The sequence below is a fragment of the Hemiscyllium ocellatum genome, chromosome 9 (assembly GCF_020745735.1).
Source record: "Hemiscyllium ocellatum isolate sHemOce1 chromosome 9, sHemOce1.pat.X.cur, whole genome shotgun sequence".
Taxonomy (NCBI): domain Eukaryota; kingdom Metazoa; phylum Chordata; class Chondrichthyes; order Orectolobiformes; family Hemiscylliidae; genus Hemiscyllium; species Hemiscyllium ocellatum.
Window position 1 is genome coordinate 113,863,193 of NC_083409.1, and position 23,178 is coordinate 113,886,370.

At 46.2% G+C, this 23,178-nt stretch overlaps 1 protein-coding gene across 5 annotated transcripts in view; it reads left to right on the forward strand.

Moving 5' to 3' along the window:
* The window catches only part of LOC132819204 (choline transporter-like protein 5), a 291,145-nt gene extending 270,472 nt beyond the window's left edge, over nucleotides 1-20,673 (forward strand). For 3 of the 5 annotated variants that reach the window (XM_060830657.1, XM_060830660.1, XM_060830659.1), the window contains 2 exons: nucleotides 10,355-10,439; nucleotides 17,765-20,673. In XM_060830657.1, the coding sequence (XP_060686640.1) occupies nucleotides 10,355-10,439; nucleotides 17,765-17,877 (198 nt within the window). In that variant the 3' untranslated portion in view covers nucleotides 17,878-20,673. Of the gene's footprint in view, nucleotides 1-10,354; nucleotides 10,440-13,340 lie in introns of all 5 variants that reach the window. The other 2 variants (XM_060830658.1, XM_060830661.1) reach the window with 1 other exon arrangement.
* The last annotated feature ends 2,505 nt before the right edge of the window (nucleotides 20,674-23,178 follow it).

A 23,178-nucleotide genomic window follows, 5' to 3' on the forward strand; every position in this document is an offset into this window, starting at 1 on the left:
GCCTGAACTGCTGTGCTCTTCCAGCACCACTGATCCAGAATCTGGTTTCCAGCATCTGCAGTCATTGCTTTTACCAAACACGGCTCCATCCAAACCATCTGCACTTAGGAGGTTCCAGTCGATATTGAGAAAGTTGAAGTCACCCATAACAACAACCCTGCTACTTCTGCATTTTTCCAGAATCTGCCCACCTATGAGATCTTCAATCTCTCTACTGCTATTAAGGGGGACTGTAGAAAACTCCCAATACGGTGGCTGTTCCCTTGCTGTTTCTAACTTCCACCCAAGTGACTCAGTAGACAAACCTTCCTCAATAACCTTCGTTTCTGTCGCTGTGATGCACTCTCTGATTAGCAATGCTACACCCCCTCCTCCTTTTCCACTCTCCCTGTTCTTTTTAAACGTTCTAAACCCTGGAACATCAAGCAACCATTCCTGCCCCCGTGAAACCCACGTCTCTGTTATGGCCACAACATCGTAGCCCCAAGTACTGATCCATGTTCTGTGAAAGGGGCTGTAAGAACACAGGTTAATTCTTTCTGTTACTGGTAATGATAGTCGATCGCTTGAACAGAGTTGTTCAATAAAATTTGCTGATTAGGATCTGTGCTTCACGGTCAGGGGGACAGTGCTGAGGGAGTGCAGCACTGTCGGAGGGTCAGTGCTGAGGGAGTGCAGCACTGTCAGAGGGACAGTGCTGAGGGAGTGCAGCACTGTCCGAGGGTCAGTACTGAGGGAGAGCCGCACTGTCGGGGGTCAGTACTGAGGGAGTGCTGCACTGTCAGGGGGTCAGTGCTGAGGGAGTGCTGCACTGTCAGAGGGTCAGTGCTGCACTGTCAGGGGGTCAGTGCTGAGGGAGTGCTGCACTGTCAGAGGGTCAGTGCTGCACTGTCAGGGGGTCAGTGCTGAGGGAGTGCCGCACTGTCAGAGGGTCAGTGCTGAGGGATTGCTACACTGTTGGAGGTTCAGTGGTGAGAGAGCACTCCACTGTCAGAGCGTTAGTGCTGAGGGTTTTATCTTCCTGTAGTGATACCCTAAGGGGCCAGTGGATATGCATATCACAGTCCCGCGATCTTCAGTGTTTTCTGGGCGTCTGCTGTCTATCCTATAATCCCCTGCATTGTTTGTCCTGTCCAAGTGCATCACCTCACACTTACCTCCCTCTGATCAGCCAACTCTGACCAGGCCGTCTCTATCCTCCTGCAACCTGTTACCATGATCCTCACTATTTCCCATTGCAGCAATGGGTGTGTATCACAGGGAATGCAGTTTCCCCTGAATTCCTGATGTAATTTCCTGGTGACTGTTTGATATTGATAACCCGATGGTTTTGCCTCCCTCACACTGATGAGATCAGGTCCCATTGTTTATTCTTTTGAACACTTTCACCCGTTTCTTTTTATAGAATTGTCGCATTTTACAGCGAAGAAGGAGGCCATTTGACCCATCGTGTCTGTACTGGTTCCTGAAAGAGCTACCCAGCTTGTCCCACTCTCCAGTCCTATCTCAGTCACCCTCTAATGTCATCACTTTCAAATATCTCTCCAGCTCGCTTTTGAACCCTCCAATGGAGTCTACTCTCCCACTCTCCCAGGCAGCACATCCCAAATCCCAACAACACTCTGAATGAAGAAATTTCTCCTTATTTCACTGCAAACTCTCTTGTTGAGAATGTTGAAATTGTGACCCCTAGTTACTGACATACCAACTAGAAGAAACAGAATATCCTTACTGTGTCACAACTACACTACAGACTGTTCATAATTTTGAACACCTCAATAAGGTCACCTCTTAATCTTCCCTGCTTCAAGGACAATAAACCCAATCTCTCTAATCTTTCCTTGTATCTAAAAACTCTCATTCCTGGGATAATTCTAGTAAATCTCCTTTGAACTCTCTCCAGGGCTTTAACATCCTTTCTTCAATATGATGTCCAAAATTATACACAATACTCCAAGTGTGGTCTGACCAATGATTTGTAGAGGTGCAAGCATCACTTCCTAGCTTTTATAGGCGGATGCCTCCATTTATAAAACCAAGGATCCTATATGCCTTCTTAACAATTGTTTCAACTTGCCTGGCCACCTTCAATTACGCACGTGAACCCTGAGGTATCTCTGCTCCTGTATTCTCCTCATGTTCTGGAGGTGCCGGTATTGGACTAGAGTGTACAAAGTTAAAAATCACACAACACCAGGTTATAGTCCAATAGGTTTAATTAGAAGCACTAGCTTTCGGAGCGCTACTCCTTCATCAGGTGGTTGTGGAGTGTAAGATTGGAAGACACAGAATTTATAGCAGCGTTCCAAAAGCTAGTTCCCCTCAAGTTTGTAGCATTGAGCCTGTATGTCTCTGTGTTTCTTCTTCCAAAATGCATTACCCCACATTTCTCTGCATTGAAATTCAACCACCAGGTGTCTGCCATTTGGCCAACTTTTAAATGTCCCTCTGAAGCTGCCCAGCATCATCCTCACAGTTCACTCTTCTCCCTGACTTAAGTATCATCTACAAATTTAGAGATTTTGCCCTCAGCATCCCTCTCCAAATCATTGATATGAATCAGAAAAAGCCACGGTCCCAACGCCACTTTCAACATATCTCCAATCTGAGAGATAACCATCTCTCCCTATCCTCTGTTTCCTATCCTATAGCCAACTTCTAATCCAGGCAACCAAGGACCAACATCTCAAACATTTCTGATTTGATAACAAACCTGTCATGTGGTACCATATCCAATGCTTGCTGAAAGTCCAAAAATACAACATCTACAGCATTACCCTCATCCACTGCCTGTGTCATATCATCATAAAACTTAATTAAATTTGTCAGACCTGACTTACCTTTTCAAAGCCATGTTAACTGTCTAGTCATAGAGCGATACAGCACAGAAACAGACCATTCATTCGAAATCACGTTTGCCAACCAGATATCCTAAACTGACTTAATGCCCTTTGCCACCCTTTGGCCCATATCCCTCCAAACCCTATTCATATACCCATCCAGATGCCTTTGCAATGCTGCCATTTTACCAGCTTCCACCACTTCCTCTGGCAGCTCATTCCATACACACACCACCCTCTGCGTGAAAAAGATATCCCTCAGTTCCTTGGTGGTGGAATATTGCTTTTCAGACTGGAGGTGTGTGACCAGTTGAGTGCTGTGTCCACTACTTTTCATTATTTATATAAATTATTGGGATCTGAACATAGGAGGTATAGTTAGTAAGTTTGCAGATGACACCAAAATTGGAGGTATAGTGGACAGCGAAGAAGGTTACCTCAGATTACAGCCGGGTCTTGATCAGATGGGCCATTGGGCTGAGAAGTGGCAGATGGAGTTTAATTCAGATAAATGTGAGGTGCTGCATTTTGGGAAAGCAAATCTGAGCAGGATTTATACACTTAATGGTAAGGTCCTGGGGAGTGTTGCTGAACAAAGAGACCTTGGCGTGCAGGTTCATAGCTCCTTGAAAGTGGAGTCGCAGGTAGATAGGATAGTGAAGAAGACGTTTGGTATGCTTTCCTTTATTGGTCAGAGTATTGAGTACAGGAGTTGGGAGGTCATGTTGCAGCTGTACAGGATATTGGTTAGGCCACTGTTAGAATATTGCGTGCAATTCTGGTCTCCTTCCTATCAGAACGATGTTGTGAAACTTGAAAGGATTCAGAAAAGATTTACAAGGATGTTGCCAGGGTTGGAGGGTTTGACCTTTCCGGAGAGGCTGAACAGGCTGGGGCTGTTTTCCCTGGGGCATCTGAAGCTAAGGGGTGACCTTACAGAGGTTTATAAAATCATGAGGAGCATGGATAAGTTAAATAGACAAGGTCTTTTCTGTGGGGTCAGGGAGTCCAGAACTAGAGGGCATAGGTTTAGGGTGAGAGGGAAAGGATATAGAAGTGACCTAAGGGACAACTTTTTCACACAGAGGGTGGTACGTGTATGGAATGAGCTGCCAGAGAAAGAGGTGGAGGCTGGTACAATTGCAACATTTAAAAGACATCTGGATGAGTATATGAATAGGAAGGGTTTTATTGGAGAAAAGAAGGTTTAGGGGAGATTTGATAGAGGTGTACAAGATGATTAGGGGTTTAGATAGGGTTGACCATGAGAACCTTTTTCCACGTATGGAGTCAGATATTACAAGGGGGCATAGCTTTAAATTAAGGGGTGGTAGGTATAGGACAGATGTTAGGGGTAGATTCTTTACTCAGCGAGTCGTGAGTTCATGGAATGCCCTGCCAGTAGCAGTGGTGGTCTCTCCCTCTTTCTGGGCATTTAAATGGGCATTGGATCGGCATATGGAGGATAGTGGACTAGTGTAGGTTAGGTGGGCTTGGATCGGCGCAACATCGAGGGCCGAAGGGCCTGTACTGCGCTGTATTTTTCTATGTTCTATGTTCTATGGATATGGGCCGGGTGCCAGCAGGTGGGACTAGATTGGGTTGGGATATCTGGTCAGCATGGACGGGTTGGACTGAAAGGTCTGTTTCTATGTTGTACTTCTCTCTGACTCTCTGACTCTATGCCCTCTGGTTTTGGACTCCCCTACCCTGGGAAAAAGACCTTGGCTGCACACCCTGTCCACACCCTTGATGTTCACCCCTCAGCCTTCAACGCTCCAGGGAAAACAGCCCCAGCTTATTCAACCTCTCCTTGTAGCGCAAACCCTCCCAAACTGACAATATCCTTGTAAATCATTTCTGCACTGTCTGAAGTTTAACAACATCCTTCCTATAGAAGGGCGACTAGAATTGAAGGCAATATTCCAAATGTGGTGTCACCATGTCCTGTAAAGCCATAACATAACCTCCCCAACTCCTATACTCAAGGCAAACATACCAACTGCCTTCCACACCTCCCCCCATGCCCCCCATGAATGCAGGTTCATAGCTCCTTGAAAGTGGAGTCGCAGGTAGATAGGATAGTGAAGAAGACGTTTGGTATGCTTTCCTTTATTGGTCCGAGTATTGAGTACAGGAGTTGGGAGGTCATGTTTCGGCTGTACAGGACATTGGTTAGGCCACTGTTAGAATATTGCATGCAGACCTGCACCTCTCAGTCTGTCTGTTCAACGATACTCCCCAGGACCTGGAGAGTAGCGAATGTTGTGCCCCTGTTCAAAAAAGGGAATAGGGATAACCCCGGGAATTACAGGCCAGTTAGTCTTACTTCTGTGGTAGGCAAAGTAATGGAAAGGGTACTGAGGGATAGGGTTTATGAGTATCTGGAAAGACACTGCTTGATTAGGGACAGCCAGCACGGATTTGTGAAGGGTAGGTCTTGCCTTACAAGTCTTACTGAATTCTTTGAGGAGGTGACCAAGCATGTGGATGAGGGTAGAGCAGTGGATGTAGTGTACATGGATTTTAGTAAGGCATTTGATAAGGTTCCCCATGGTAGGCTTATGCGGAAACTCAGGAGGCATGGGATAGAGGGAAATTTGGCCAATTGGATAGAAAACTGGCTAACCGGTCGAAGTCAGAGAGTGGTGGTAGATGGTAAATATTCAGCCTGGAGCCCAGTTACAAGTGGAGTTCCGCAGGGATCAGTTCTGGGTCCTCTGCTGTTTGTAATTTTTATTAATGACTTGGATGAGGGAGTCGAAGGGTGGGTCAGTAAATTTGCAGATGATACGAAGATTGGTGGAGTTGTGGACAGTGAGGAGGGCTGTTGTCGGCTGCAAAGGGACTTAGATATGATGCAGAGCTGGGCTGAGGAGTGGCAGATGGAGTTCAACCCTGCCAAGTGTGAGGTTGTCCATTTTGGAAGAACAAATAAGAATGCGGAATACAGGGTTAACGGTAGGGTTCTTAGTCAGGTGGAGGAACAGAGGGATCTTGGGGTCTATGTTCATAGATCTTTGAAAGTTGCCACTCAGGTGGATAGAGCTTGTAAGAAGGCCTATGGTGTATTAGCGTTCATTAGCAGAGGGATTGAATTCAAGAGTCGTGAAGTGATGTTGCAGCTGTACAGGACTTTGGTTAGGCCACATTTGGAGTACTGTGTGCAGTTCTGGTCGCCTCACTTTAGGAAAGATGTGGAAGCTTTGGAGAGGGTGCAGAGAAGATTTACCAGGATGTTGCCTGGAATGGAGAATAGGTCGTACAAGGATAGGTTGAGAGTTCTTGGCCTTTTCTCGTTGGAACGGCGAAGGATGAGGGGTGACTTGATAGAGGTTTATAAGATGATCAGAGGAATAGATAGAGTAGACAGTCAGAAACTTTTTCCCCGGGTACAACAGAGTGTTACAAGGGGACATAAATTTAAGGTGAAGGGTGGAAGGTATAGGGGAGATGTCAGGGGTGGGTTCTTTACCCAGAGAGTGGTGGGGGCATGGAATGCGCTGCCCGTGGGAGTGGTAGAGTCAGAATCATTGGCGACCTTTAAGCGGCAATTGGATAGGTACATGGATGAGTGCTTAATCTAGGATAGATGTTCGGCACAACTTCGTGGGCCGAAGGGCCTGTTCTGTGCTGTACTGTTCTATGTTCTATGTTCTTACCGTTAAGTGTATAAACCCTGTTCTGATTTTCCTTTCCAAATTTATCTAAATGCCACTCCTCAGCCCATTGATCGAGATCCCAATGTAAACTGAGGTAACCCTCTTCGCTGTCCACTACATCATCGATTTTGGTGTCATCTGCAACTTACTAACTGTACCTCTTGTGCTCAGATCCAATTCATTTATATAAATGATGAAAGGTAGTGGACGCAACACTGATCCTTTTGGCACTCCACTGGTCACAGGCCTCCAGTCTGAAAAACAACCCTCCACCACCACCCTCCAAATCCCCACCACCTTTGAGCCAATTTTGTATCCAACTGACTAGCTTCCCCTGGATTCCCAGTGATCTCACTTTGCTAACCAGTCTACCATGTGGAAATTTGTCAAATGCTTTGTTGAAGTCCTCCTTATTTTAGCCTATCCTGCATTATGGCCTCTATCCGTTTCCCCACACTGATGTCAAACCAACAGATCTGTAGTTTCCTGGGTTATCCTTTGTCCCTTTCTTAAACAGCAATGTCACATTTTTCTCTCCTCACCTCTCCCCTCTCTTCCCTGAACAATCGCTTTTTCATAGAGTAGACTTTCAAACCAGTTACAACCTCTTTGTCACTGTTTTAGTGGATCTTTTATGTCAGTCTTATTGAGCTCACGCAGAGAGTGGGGAGCCTGTGGAATTCTCTGCCACAGAAAGTCTTTGAGACCAAAACAGTGAATGTTTTCAAGAAGGATTTAGATATTGTTCTTGGGGCTTAAAGATCAAAGGGTAGAAAGATGGGAGAAAGCAGGAACGGGGATTGAGTTGAATGATCAACCATGATCATATTGAATAGTGCAGTAGGCTCGAAGGGCCGAGTGGCCTACTCCTGCTCCTATTTTCTTAGTTTATATGTTACAGAAGCAGATGCTTGTGCAGTTCTACAGGCGTGATGTACAGACAAGGCCAAAGTGAAGAGCTGTGTTACGCTTAGTGAGTGAAATTCTGACTTGCAAACACCCGTTAGTCACTTACAAACAGTGGAGAACACTGCCCTCTGCTGTTCTGGGCAAGCATGGCATGAGCTGTGAGCTCAAATTCAGAAATCACATGACACCAGTTACAATCCAACAGGTTTATTTGAAGTCAAAAGCTTTCGGAGCATAGCGCCTTTGTCAGGTGAAGTGAGAGAGAAGCATACAGGCATAGAAATTATAATCAGAAAGATCAAGGGCAGAGAGATCAGAAGATTAAACAAATGGAGTTTTGAATAATATTTCTATGCAGGTGATCAACTATCAGACATGATGTGGAGGTCCCTGTGTTGGACTGGGGTGGACAAAGTTAAAAATCACACAACACCAGGTTGTAGTCCAACAGGTTTATTTGGAAGCACTAGCTTTCGGAGCGCTGCTCCTTCATCAAGTGGTTGTGGAGTTTAAGATTGGAAGACACAGAACTTATAGCCAAAGGACTCCAGTGTCAGGGAGATGAGATACAGTAAACAGTCTTAGATTAAAACTTTCATCTTTTATAATGGGATATGTGAAACTATACAGAGGGTTTGTCAGTCTGACATAGCATTGGGACACAGAGAGAGTTCAAACATATTGTCTAAAAACCTGAGCTATCTTGAGAATGTAATTTAAAAGAAGTTCACACAAGAAGTTCAAAGGAATATCAAAGAACAGAAACCAGCATATCCAAATCTAAAAGATGCAGGTTTTAATCTTCAATTGCTTACAGTATCACATTTCAATGACACTGGACTCCTTTGGCTATAAATTCTGTGACCATGATCTTATCCTCCACAGCCCCCTGATGAAGGAGCAGCGCTCTGAAAACTGGTGCTTCCAAATAAACCTGTTGGACTATAACCTGGTGTTGTGTAATTTTTAACTAACTGTCAAACAGTGTGAGTAAAGTGTCAACAACTGAATACCAAACAGAGGGATGATCTGTAATCCGATTAAATGAGGCAGAAAGATAATTACAAAAAATTAAAAATTAGGTGGAAAAAAAATGGCTGGAATAACATGACAGATATAAGAGTCACATGTCAAAGGTCTAACCAAAGTAACGAGTAATCCAGACCTGGACAAATTAAGGGAGAGAGATCACAACGATTGATCAAGGTGATGGTGCCAAAACAGGACAGTAATGAAGATGTTACAGGTACAGAGCAGTATAGAGGGGTCACATGTCAAACAGCATGAGCCCAAGGTCAAGGTCATCATGGGGCTCTGTAAAACCATTAGCGCTCAGAACAGGCTAGGCCATTCGGCCTATCAGGTCCATGAGATCATGGCTGATCTGATTTTTTTCAGTACATTGTTCAGAGCAATTACATCCTTTCTGTAATGTGGTGACCAGAACTGCACACAGCAATCCTCAACTCCACTTTCCTGGCTTTTCCCCATAACTTTTGATTTCCTTCCTGATAAACCATCTCTCTCTCTCTCTCAGCCTTGATGATGTGTCATGGCCCAGCCTCGACAGCGCTCTGTGCTCAAGAATTCCACAGATTCACTACCTTCAATATGTTCCTCCTCTCTGTGTTAAATGGCTGACTCCTTATTCTGAGGCTATCCTGCCTGGTCCTCGATTCTCCCACAGGCAGAAACACCTTTCCACATCCCCTCTTGACTTGATCTCTGAAAACTTTATATGTTTTAATAAGGTAGCCTCTGAATCTTCTGAACTCCAGTGAGTACAGGCCCAACCTACTCAACATCTCCTCATAAGACAGTCCCTCTAAATCTGGGATGAGCCTTTCCCTTTGAAGTAAAGACTCATTATTTTTGCCTTCCCTATTATCCCCCACTGAAATTGGATGCTTGTTCCTTTTTGTGATTTATGCAAATCTCTCTGTTGTTTAGCTTCTGCAATCTTTCTCCATTTCCATCATAGTCAGTTCCTCTATTCTTCTCAAAGTGCATCACCCCATTGTCCCATGTTCAACTACATCTATTATTTGTTCATAAGCTGTGGGAGTCACACAGCAACAGCATGTTCCAAAGTATCCTTTCACCGAAGTGGCTTACTCGATCCATTTCAGAGGACAGTTAACATTCAGTCCCAACCGTATAGTCGGGAGTCACCTGTAGCCCAGATAATGTGAGATTACAAATGTCCTTCCCTAAAGGACATGAATAAAACCCAGCCTGGGGTACAACAAGACTTCGCTTCAATTTAATTTCCTTTCTAATTGAATTCAAATTTCATCTTTTGTCATGGCGGGACTCAAACACATTTACATAAACATTACTCCAGGCTTCTGGGGAGCCAGCCCGCAGTCATTACAACCAGGGCACCATCAGGCTGGGGTAGTGATGCACTGTCGAAGGGTCAGTGCTGAGGGAGGGATACACTGTCAGAGGGTTAGTGCTGAGGGAGTGCCACACTGTCAGAGGGTCAGTACTGAGGGAGTGCTGCACTGTCAGAGGGTTAGTGCTGAGGAAGTGCCCGCACTGTCGGAGGGTCAGTGCTGAGGGAGCGCCGCACTGTCAGAGGGTCAGTGCTGAGGGAGGGCTGCACTGTCAGAGGGTTAGTGCTGAGGGAGTGCCACACTGTCAAAGGGTCAGTGCTGAGGGAGTGCTGCACTGTCAGAGGGTCACTAACCTTTGTGGCCTGAGAAGCTGTGTGTTCATTTTTCATGTTGTCCATTGCCTCCGTTTTGTTTTACACGTGTGAACAGTGCTCTGGGTTTGGTGTCACTGAGATTCTGGAGATGTTTTAACCGTCTCTCTGAATTTCAGTCCCCTCCGGCTTTTGGAATGAATTTGGTATTTCTGTGGGATTGTTGAGCTGTGTGTGATCTTCAGTGACCGGTCAGTCAGTGTGTGAATATAACCGTGTTCTTGTATTTGCAGACGGTGATATTCGGATCCTACCTAATTGCACATGGGTTTTTCAGCGTCTATGCAATGTGTGTGGATACATTGTTCCTCTGTTTCTGTGAGTAGAATTCCCAAACTCAAAAGCTTTTGATAATCTGTGAAGTTGTTGTTGGTGTTCAGCCTGAGCTACGTGGGGATTGCTGGTTTCCTCTAATGTGGAGGGGCCGGTGTCAGACTGGGGTGGGCAAGGTCAGAAGTCACACAACACCAGCTCGTAGTCCAACAGGTTTATTTGAAATCACAAGCTTTCTGAGCACTGATGAAGGGTTTAGGGTTAGGTCTGATCTCTGAGACACAGTGACTGACAGACGGTCAAGGTGAGGAGTTCAATGTCTCTACTCAGCGACAATCTGTGCTGGAGATCTGGCCTCAGTGCTGTTGTTTGAGAGGGTGTCGACAGCAACTGGACACCTCCTGATTATTCTCCAGCAGCTGTCCCACAAAATACTCCATGTGTGGAACAAGGATGACACTAACTCCAATATGATGCCCCCTTTGTTGAATAGACCTTTGCTAATCCAGGCATGAGCTCGTGGATGGGGTTTTATTGGACTATGATCCAAATGTGAGACCGCATGGGGGTTAGCACATGGCATTTATTGTTCCCATTCACTGGGTTACTCTAATCACAATGTCACTAAGTGCCCACCAATCCCCACAGTGATGGTAGCAAGAGTGGGCCAGGTGCAGGGAGCTGTTTCACCATGGTCTGTCTCCCAGGGGCTCCTGGAGCACTGAGGCACACACCGAGAGGTAAGCTGCAGAGTCAGGGACTGAAATGAGTTGAGGAACTGAGTTGTTGATTTGTCAGTTGTCTCTGAGCTCCAGAAGAGGGAGACATACTGTCACTGGCAGTGGTTCATCAGCTGGGTCTATCTCAGAAGAATCACTCAATGGGAACTGCAGAGGAACAGGGGCCTTAGGGGCAGGAGAAGGACATTCGGCCTATCCAGCCTGCTCTCCCCTTCAACAGGGTCACGGCTGCTCCACTTTCCTTCTGACCACATAACCCTCCCACACCCTCGACTGAAAAAAACACCCTGTCTAACTTTGTCTTGAATAAATGTCAATGCTCAGCCTCCACCACCTTCTGGGGAAGAGAATTCCACGTTGACCCCCGTTTCCACCTGAGAGAGTGAGAGAAACAACATTGACCTTCCTCACCACAATCACCTGGTTCAGGTGATGGATTACTCCCGAGTTACCCAATGTCCAAGGATTGTGTTGCTATGGGAATGTGCCCATTGGTTTTTGGTTTAATGTATTGGCCTTGCCTCTGTGTTGTTCAATGTTTAGTTGTTGTGGATAGTTTGCTCCTGTTGACATTGTGGACAGTTTGAGCTGACCCGCGGATGTTCAGGGAAGCTCCAAAGTTGCTAAAGTTGCAGGAAGAGCTGACGTCATCTGGCTGACTGATGGCGTTAGGAACCAATATGGCTGGAGGGAACTGACCCAACGATGCAGTTTGAGTATCGAGGTTCAGAAACCTTCCCGATGTTACTCTGCGTTTCCTGGCAGGTTGAGCTGAGGCTGCTGTAGGTTCCTGGCGCTCGTTTTGGCTGAAGCTGCATTTGCTGTTGCTACTGACGGAGCTCTCTAAACGTGCAGCTAATTAAAACATTAATTCCTGAGCTTCACAAGCTGCTTGCTTCATGTTTGTTTATCATTTTATTTAAGAGCTCCAAAAGCCTTCTAACTTGTTACCTTTCCGATCCTCCATCCCCTCCTCCCATTCCGATCCTCCATCCCACTCCCGTTCCGATCCTCCATCCCCTCCTCCCTTCCCGATCCTCCATCCCCTCCTCCCATTCCAATCCTCCATCCCCTCCTCCAATTCCGATCCTCCATCCCCTCCTCCAATTCCGATCCTCCATCCCCTCCTCCTATTCCGATTCTCCATCCCCTCCTCCCATTCCAATCCTCCATCCCCTCCTTCCTTCCCGATCCTCCATCCCCTCCTCCTATTCCGATTCTCCATCCCCTCCTCCCATTCCAATCCTCCATCCCCTCCTTCCTTCCCGATCCTCCATCCCCTCCTCCTATTCCGATTCTCCATCCCCTCCTCCCATTCCAATCCTCCATCCCCTCCTTCCTTCCCGATCCTCCATCCCCTCCTCCAATTCCGATCCTCCATCCCCTCCTCCTATTCCGATTCTCCATCCCCTCCTCCCATTCCAATCCTCCATCCCCTCCTTCCTTCCCGATCCTCCATCCCCTCCTCCTATTCCGATTCTCCATCCCCTCCTCCCATTCCAATCCTCCATCCCCTCCTTCCTTCCCGATCCTCCATCCCCTCCTCCTATTCCGATCCTCCATCCCCTCCTTCCTTCCCGATCCTCCATCCCCTCCTCCTATTCCGATCCTCCATCCCCTCCTTCCTTCCCGATCCTCCATCCCCTCCTCCTATTCCGATCCTCCATCCCCTCCTCCCATTCCAATCCTCCATCGCCTCCTCCCATTCCCATTCTCCATCCTCCTGCTCTCTTTCAATTGTCATTATTTTCTCACTTCCCCTCTCTGTCTTTGGAATATTTTGCTTTACACTCTGTTTTTCTCTCTCTCTTTCTATGCCTTCTTCTTCTCTCTCTGTCTATCTGTCTGTCTGTCTGCCTCTCTCTCTATCTCTACTTGTCTATCTATCTTTCTCTCTTTGTCTGTGTTTCTCTATTTCTCTCTCTCTGTCTCTTCCTCTGTATCTTTCTACCACTCTCTTTCCCTATCTCTCTCTTTCTTCCTATCTCCCTATCTCTCTCTTTGTCTATCTCTCCCTCTGCCTTTCTATCTCTCTCTGTCTCTCTCTTCCTCTGTCTATTTCCTTCTGCCTCTTTCTCTCTCTCTCTGTCTGCCTCTGTCTCCCTCTCTCTGTGTATTTTATGCTCCTTCCCTCCCTCCCTCCTTCCCTCTACCACCCCCCCCACCCCCGTCCCCCACTGCTTTGGCGTGTCACTAACCCACACAGGTGAAGATTTGGAACGTAATGATGGATCAGCTGAGAAACCTTACTTCATGTCGCCCGAACTGCACAGGATCCTGGGACGCCACGAGTGGAGCCCGCGCAAGGCGAATGGATAGTTTGCTAGTGCCAGCTTTGTGCTGTACTCAACCCCCTGCCTCACTGTCTCATGATTAATATATAGATGATGTAATCAGGCGCCCAGCCTCTGTCAGAAAGAGCCAACTCATGTAAAACCTTTCTTCAGTTCGCAGCAGACGGGTTTCGGGAGCTGGTAACTATTTAACTCCCCGAGTAGAGTTCTAGTTTTTAAAAAGAAATAACTTTTATTTTAAGAGAATAACAGCATTTTGCCACCACACTCAATGACACGTATGTGTCGTGCAGTCTGTGTCCTGGAATGTTTTACTGGGAAGGCAGGCAGAGAGCTGACCAACAGCCACTGGCTTTCTGACAGACTCCAGTGCACATCGCGGTCAATTACCACATGGGCGTGTTGTAACTATTTGGTGGGGAATATGTTTGGCCTTGAATATTACTGAAAACTGGAGCATGTTGTCGGACACTTTGTCTTGCATTCTCCAGAACAAATACCAGAATGGCAAATATCAAGGCATTGCAAGTCATATCGCAGGAAAGGGCACTGAGCAGTGGATGCGCTGATTCTCATTGGCTGAGGTGTTTCTGTGGAGAGCAAATGGGGAATATCCAGCCTCCCCCAGCCTCCAGATAGTTGAACAGCAGTGCAAATCCTGAACATGTTCCTTTTCCTTTGTGGAGGAGGGGTCCGTGTGGATGAATGTGTGTCACTTTCACAAGTATCAAAGAGCCATGATGCAGGATTAAACCCTAATGTGGTTATTGGGGCAGCTGTGAGCACACTTCACATTGATCAGTAAGTGCTGTCCCATCGTGGTGCCACATTTTACACCAGTGGAAAATGATGCGGAATGTGTTCAAGCATCTATGGCAACACCTTAGCCAATCAGGATCAGCTTGACAACCAATCGGTCCCCTTTCTCTGCTGTTCATTTGAAATTCTTGTATTTGTTGTGATGAACACAAGGCATTGAACTGCAGCACCATGTCTCAGTTTCCAGTGAGATTTCCTGTCCTATCAAGCGACTGATTGTATATCTGGCCTTATAAATAATCCAGGGCTGTGACCCACATAATCCTGGGCTTTAACCAGTGATCCTTCCATGTTCCTGTCACACAACAGGAAATTCTAACTGTACATGAAGTCAAAAGACACTAATATGCAATAAGAGTTTATTCCAGGCCCTGTAGAGAAGGTAGAGGAGGGGAAGGGAGGCTGTTTCACTGGGTCTTGAGCCTTCCATAGGCAGCCCACAGGTTGAGGCCTTGCCTCACTGAATCCGGGCTAAACTGCCACGTGAGGACCATAAAGTCGTATAGCCCTGTTACAGAACAGTCCATGGTTCCAGACCCCGGGGCTGCTTACAGCCCATGGGGTCATATGACTCTCAAAAGGGGTCGACCTTGAGTTAAATCCTCAACTTGCTGGTCACACAGAGGAGAAGGTGGGAGTTTCCTTATGAACAGGGCCCAGCTACAACCCGGTTACACCCCTCAGACCCTGACCCCTGTGTTGTGGCTAACTCCCCTGAATGTGGGCCATGAATTCCCAGAGTGATCCCAGTGAGTGACCCCAACACAGGGTCTTTCTAACTGCTGAGGTAAGCAGCAATTTGTGGTGTGAATTCTGGTTCACTGCACCTTGCTGGATGGTTCACATCGGCTTGCTGTCAGTCCCCAGGATTGGGAAGTTCTGACTATCTCACTAACGGTTTCCCATTGAAATCCCTGGCCTGGGTTGGCTCTGGGGCTGGAGTAAATATGGTTTATGTTGTAAGGACCCTGTGATTGGTGAGATCGATGTCCCCAACATCGAAACTCAGGCAATCTGACCCAGAAAAGGAAGAGTTGGAACCAGGAAATCTCATTCTGACAATGTGCAGGCCATTTGATCCATCGTGCTGGTGCTACTTTCCTGCTCTTGGTCCGAGCTGTGGAGGTTACACACAGGCAAAGCTCAGTGACTGCCCACTCCGTGTTCTCTCTACAACCCTGACATGATCCTGCACATTTCTGCTGAATGTTAACACAAACCCTTAGTTTTTTATTGACCGGGTACTTCAGGCCTGTCCCATCCCTGAGGGAGAGGGTGGGCTTTATTTCTCTGATAGGAGATGTGGGCATCTCTTACAATGCCAGGGATCTGTTCTCCATCCCTCACAGGCCTCACACTGAGGGGTTCACATGGCACTGTTTTCACAGGGCAGCTCAGAGTCAGTCACATCGCTGTGGGTCTGGAGTCATGTGTCGGCCAGACCAGGTAAGGTTGGCAGATTTCCCTCCCTAAAGGACAGGAGGTGAACCCAGGTGGGTTTTGACAACAATCCATGATAATTCCATGGTCATAAAGAGGAACATTTACCTTGAGATTTAATCAGCTGAAGTTAAGCTCCACCGGTAGCCAAGGTGGATTTGAACCCTTGCCCTTCATCCAGGTCTCTGGATTAACTGCCCACTCACACTGCGAACCATCTCCCTTCAAACATCTACCCCATTAAATGTCGGTGTGACCATCAGGGGAGCACAGGAGGAGGCCATTCGGGCCCTCGGGTCTGTCCTGCCTTTCCCTTAGACGGTGGGTGATTGGATGTGGAGCAGATGCTGCAGTGTGTCAGTTTGAAACTCCTCTCCCCGTCACACTTTCCTAATGGGAGGGAGGGAGACGGTCAACCTTTAGAGTGTCCACAGTGTCTGAGTGAGGGAAAGTAAAGAGACAAGAGGAGTATTGTATTTGTGTCCTTTGGAGCCACGGGTAATGTCAGTCTGTATTTGCCCCCCCTTCCAATCTGGACCATGAAGGAGAGAGGTAGCACAGGGAGGAGCTGGGAGGGAGTTGGCAAAATGGCCTGTGGTTGATACTGCAGCTGAAGGGCAGGGGATGAAACGTCAGTAAGACCCACCACTGAAAGTGAGTTTATCCACTGGGTGTGATGAGGAGGAGGTCAGGCAGTAATAATGAACCTGTAATATATTTGCCTTTATACATAAAGTGCAGGGCTACACTCTTGTGTAATTTTTTTTACTATTTAGGATGGATACAATTTTAATAAATATATTAGAAAAGAAAAAGCATAAAAAAATGTTACTTTGCTAATCCTGAAAGCATTTGTACATGAGGTATGAATGCAGTGATTATGGTGCTGCTTATATTTATATCTAAACTCTATGTTGCACTGTCCAATTGTTCATTGCTGAGAATGATTCCTATCGAGACAATGAGTTATACTTGATTTTTCAAATGAACGAACCTGGGAAGCTCTTTTGAGCCAAGGAGGCTAAGGTTTGACTGAGGCTTTGATCAATTAAATCAGGAGATTGTGTTTCCAGGGCCAGGAGGGTGAGGGAGCAGAGGGAGACAGATTGAAGGGAATTGGGGAAAAGCCCCCAAGGGGGAGGGGAGGGGGATTGTTTTACACAGTGAGGTGTTGGGATCGGGAAGGTGCCACCTGAAAGAGCGACGGGAACAGATTCAGTCAGAACTTTCACATGGGGACCCGGGGAAAGGGAAAATGTTTACCCAGATGTGGGGAGGGAGTGTGGGTGCAGGACCAATGGAACCAGTCTTGAAATTTCCACTGTATCTGACACAGGGCAAAACAACACTGTCCTGACTGCACAAATGAAGCAAGGCAGAGATGGTCAGTAGAACAGAAACCTAGAAAGGAATAGTATTCCCAACAACATGTCACGGGATCAAAGTTTGCCAAAGATAAGAATCTCAGAACAGCAAGAGGCCATTCAGCCGGCTCTTGGTTGAATTACACCTGAACAGCATTGCCTTGCTTTGCAGTAGCCCATCCCTCCACACTTCCCAACACACCTGGTCAGAGATGTCATTATACAGTCTCCATTGGAGCAAGCCTAGGCCTCTTGGTTCAGAGGAAGGGACAATACCACTGTTCCACAAGAGTCCCCACACTAGCAACACTCTCAATCTCCTCTGGAAAGATCTTATGGATTCCCAGCCTCAACAGATTGTTAGAGGGTGGGGAAGGAATGTTGTTATATCTCCATAGCCGTCCCCGTGTGGGGAGGTGTTTCCTGACACACACACACACACACACACACACACACCCACACCCACTCCAAATGGCCTGGCTCCCAGGTGAAGGTTCTGCCCCTTGTTCTGGACTCTGCTGCCCCCCCACCACCCCTCCATGGTATTTCCAACCTGTGTTAAGCTGGCCCATCACATGACAGGGAGGTGAGTGTCCATGGAGATTGCAATGGATCGTGATGAGGTCATGTAGTACCAGCCTTGGCACCATCTGGATTGATGCGTACGTGGTACTGAGATGCCTGTAATCACTGCCTGTAATTCCTCTCCGCAGTGGAAGATTTAGAGAGGAATGATGGATCAGCTGCCAGGCCGTATTTCATGAGTAAAACATTGATGAAGATTCTGAACTTGAGGAACGTGAGGCCTGAGGATGAGCGGCGCTAACATTGAACTCGCCGCAAGGACTCAACTTCCCATCCATCAGAAATAAGGCTACACCAACAACAACAAGCATTTATATAGAGCCTTTAACATAGTAAGCCCCCTCAAGCAACTTCACTGGAGCATTGTCCAACCTTTGATCTATCCAAGTAACTTAGAACCAAGTTCCTGTGTTTGGAAAGGTTTAAAGGAAGGTTAAAAAAAAAACCCTCTAAGCACCTTCAATCTCTTCTGATGAGGAGTCTGGTTGTAGTCAGTGATCCTGGGTGTGAGTCAGAAGGGTTGATCAGTTTGAGTACAGAAGGCTAGTACTCCCTGAGGGGACAGGGTCCAGTCTGGAGCTTATGCCCCTCTCCCTGACATAGCCTCCATACGTGGCATCAGTGTTTCATCATATCTACAGACCATCGTGGTGTCAGTTAATTCACTTAAAAATTCAATGTTTCCTGTATGATTTTTATTCATGACCTTGTTAGTGTGTGTGTGTTAACTAACATTTGCCTTAAAGTCTTGCGGATAGAATTTGAACATAAAAACACCAACAGAATATATTGCAGAGGCGAGATTAAACTTCTAAATAGCTTTATCCCCACATCACAGCCAGCTGAAGGGGGAAAGTGCTCATTGGTGGAGGAGCCTTGATTTTGAAGTTTGTGGAATTGTGACAATGTTGAAAGGAAACTGCTCGCTTGTGGAAGATCTACTCAATTTCAAAATATTGAGTCAGTATGAAGTAGGTATCTGACCTCACCTCTCAGTAGCAAAGACATATTCCACCAGCACTTCCTGAATTGCTGACACACCTTCCCTTTTAAACTCTTCCCATTTATCCCGTGATAATGATGTGGTCTCACTGTAATGATGTTTCTCTGTCCTTCCTACCTACCAATGTTCTGGGAACTTCTCATTCCTCAGACTTGTGAAACAGCAGGTGCTATCTCACTATCTTTCTGAGATTATGGACTAATATCCTCATGATGGTATTGCATTACCATCGTACAGTCACAGCATCATTGACAGGACCCTTCCTTTATCATCAAACTTCACAGGCAGAAATACCAGAGAAAATGCTGGGACCAGGAATAAAAATACAAGGAAATCTCTTCTTCAGCTTTCTGAAGAGAGAGCCCAGGGATCAGGGGTTATATATAAAGACCAAATGAAATGATCCCTGCTCCAGTCAGGAACCAATCCAGCTCTCTCTCTCTCTCTCTCTCTCTCTCTCTCTCTCTCTCTCTCAAAGGTGATGTAGCCACCAGACATTCTATGAGTCCCCTACTCCCTGGGAATGACCACAATATCCAGTCCATTCCCTCTCTAATAGTGAAAACTTTAATCCCCTGTAATCTGCAAAACGTCACTCTGTAATCTGTTAAACTCAACGAATGTTATCTATAGGTCCATTTATATATTCCTTCCATTATTTTACATTTTTCCAAGAAATATTACATGGGCATCTTACAAACTGGAGATTTACAGCGAGTTCAGGCGAAACAGGGGATGTTGGATTGATGCCTCTCAAAGTTAACCTTGCTCAATCTGTACAGAAACGTCACAGCAAACCAAACTGGCACAATGGAGCCAACATTCTGTGGAGTGAAACATCAGACTGGCCAGGTCCTGGAGCCTGTTTCACCACTTGGTCTAGCTCAGGGTCGATCTAATTGCAACTCCATTGGCCTTGCCTGATGACATAATCCTTCATCCCCTTTACCCGAAAGACAACTACCCAGCTCAGTTTTGAGATGATAACTGGCCTCAGTTATCTTCCAGAAGGAGAAAGTTCAAACAAGAAAATATTCTTTCTTGCAATTTTATTTTCTTCAAAAAAATGTCAGTGGATCCTGACTCTGTTCCTTAAAGGCCCTAGCCATGAGATTCCCAGGAAAATGGCCTACAGCCCTTTGTGGTTTCTGGTGAGATGGTCCATTAATGGTTGGTTTCCATGTGGTAGATAGTCTCTTAGGGTTGTGTCTCTGGGAGAGTGAGAGCTGGGGATGAGTGCATGACCGTGTGTTATTGGAACAGGCCCCTCTGCCAACACCACCCCTCACTCCCCTATTGAATGGAAGAAAGAGGGAGTGAAACTCAATGATTAGGGAGACAGGGCAGAAAGGTTGTGAGTCAGGGGAGGGGGGAAGTGGTGCGTGTGGTGGGTTGGGCGAATGGGTGTATTCAGTGTGCATGGGGGAAGAGGTGGGGTTTCTGATGTTGGTCCATTCGTTCTCCCTCCTCACAAGTGCTAGGCACCATTAGTTCAGAGAGTTTAATGCACTGTGATCACTGACGATTACCTGTTCACATGAATCAAGGAGGCATTTGCTTTGGGTGCGCCCGGGTCCGTGGAGAAGGGAGAGAGCAAAGGGCCACCTGATTAATACCTATTCCATACATTCAACAGGTCAGAACTATGTCTGTAAAGGGATCTGTCTCACTGTTCATTCCACAGCCATCTTTACACAAAGCACTAATGTACTGATAGAGCCAGTCTTCATTACTAGGGATTAAATTCAGGTCTTAATGCCTCAGTTCTCCTAACTTGCAAATATTACCAATGTTTTATATATACATAGATCATTAACAGGTCGGTTTATTTGTACAGTTATTACATACCGAACCAATCATTTGCATGGAAATTTGAAGCTTTAAAATCTAATTGATGCTTCTGCTGTGCAGAAACCTGACTGATTTTTGCCATAAATATTTTGCGTGATTAACTTTGAATGTTTGGTATTTGATGCAATGTATTGTCCCTCAGAGCTCTGTAATAATAAAATTTCCTTACCGTGCTGAGTTTTATTCAACAGCAGTGATTATGATGCATTGAAATATTTACATTTAATAAACTTTTTTGATAATAACTCATTGTCTGTGTTTGTTATGTGCTGGGTTTTGGAATATGCGCAGAAACAGCCTCTGATGTGCTGACCTTATCAGGGTCACCCTGCCATTCTGTTCCCCCGATCACCCCCTGCTCCCAGCTCCCCCCACCACAGACCCTTTTCAGAGAGAAAAACAAGAAAGGAATCAAACTCTGGATCATTTCTCCCTCACCATCCTTCTGATGATCAAAGCCAGTGCAGGAGGATTCCAGACAGAAACACACATTCCCAAAGCTTCCTAGAACCCCTATGGGAAGCAGACCATTTGGTCCATCGAGTTCACACCAACCCTCCAAAGAGCATTTCACCCAGACTTACCAACCCCCCCCAACCCGATAACACCACATTTCCCATGGTCACTCCACCTAGCCTGCATATCCCTGGACACTATGGACAATTTCCCACGGCTAGTGCATCTAATCTGCAGGCCTTTGAACTGTGGGAGGAAACCGGAGTGCCCAGAGGAAATCCACACAAACACAGGGAGAACATCCAAACAGTAAAAAATGAGGTCTGCAGATGCTGGAGATCACAGCTGCAAATGTGTTGCTGGTCAAAGCACAGCAGGTTAGGCAGCATCTCAGGAATAGAGAATTCAACGTTTTGAAGGGCTTATGCTCGAAACGTCGAATTCTCTATTCCTGAGATACAGAGAACATCCAAACCCCTACACCCAGCAAATTGAAGTTGGACCCAACATCAATTGATTCTTACTCTTCTTCAATTTGTTAAACTTTGGAATTCATTAATACATTAAATGCCCACTCCTTCCACTATTGTATAGACAGTATCAGATCATGGGTGGCACGGTGCACAGTGGTTAGCACTGCTGCCTCACAACGCCAGAGACCCGGGTTCAATTCCCGCCTCAGGCGACTGACTGTGTAGAGTTTGCACGTTCTCCCCGTGTCTGCGTGGGTTTCCTCCGGGTGCTCCGGTTTCCTCCCACAGTCCAAATATATGCGGGTCAGGTGAATTGGCCATGCTAAATTACCCATCGTGTTAGGTAAGGGGTAAATGTAGGGGTATGGGTGGGTTGCGCTTCGGCGGGTCGTTGTGGACTTGTTGAGCCGATGGGCCTGTTTCCACACTGTAAGTAATCTAATGACTGAGTGGAAGATGAGAGTGGTCCTAAGGGAAGAGTACTAAACTGGGCCAAGGCCAATTATATCAAAATTAGGCAGGAGCTGGGAAATGTGGATTGGATACAGCTATTTGAAGGGAAGCCGACATTTTATATGTGGGAGGCTTTCAAAGATAGGTTAACAGCAGTGCAGGATAGTCATGTCCCATTGAAGGCAAAGGATAGGAAAGGCATGATTTGTGAACTATGGATGGCAGGAGAAATCATGCGACTAGTCAAAAGGAAAAGGGAAGCGTACATAAGGTCTAGGCAGCTAAGAACAGAACAGGCCCTGGAGGAATATCAGGAGAGTAGGACAAGTCTTATACAAGGAATCAAGTGGCTAAAAATGGCCATGAAACAGCTTTAGCGAGCAGAATTAAGGACAATCCCAAAGCCTTTTATTCTAATATAAGAAGCAAGCGGGTAACTAGAAAAAGGATTGGCCCACTAAAGGATAATGAAGGAAGGCTGTGTGAGGAACCTGAGAGAATGGGTGAGATTCTGAATGATTACTTTGCATCAGTGTTCACTGAGGAGAGGAACATGATGAATGTTGAGATTAGAGATAGAAGTTTGATTAGGCTGGATCACATTGACATAAGTAGGGAAGATGTGTTGGGTAGGCTAGAGGTTATTAAGGTGGACAAATCCCCAGGACTGGATGGAACCTATCCCAAGTTACTGAGGGAGGCGAGAGAGGAAATATCTGGGGCCCTGACAGATATCTTTATAGCATCCTTAAACACAGGTGATGTGCCGGAGGACTGGAACGTTGCTTTTGTTGTCCCCCTATACAAGAAGAGTAGTAGGGATATTCTGAGTAACTACAGACCAGTGAGCATGACATCAGCGGTGAGAAAGTTGCTGGTGAAGGTACTGAGGGATAAAATCTATTTATATTTGGAAAAGAATGGGCTTATCAGTGATGGGCAACATGGGTTTTGTGCAGGGGAGATCATGCCTTACCAACCTAATAGAGTTCTTTGAAGGAGTAACCAAGTTGATAGATGAAGGAAGGGCTGTTGATGTCATATACATGAACTTTAGTAAAGCATTTGATAAGGTTCCCCACGGTAGACTAGTAGAGAAAGTGAAGTCACATGGTATGCAGGATGTTCTAGCTAGGTGGATAAAGAACTGGTTGAGCAACAAGAGACAGAGAGTAGTAGTTGAAGGGAGTTTCTCGAAATGGAGAAAGGTGACCAGTGGTGTTCCACAGGGATCAGTGCTGGGGCCACTTGTTTGTGATATACATAAATGATCTGGAAGAGTGCACTGTTGGTATGATCAGCAAAT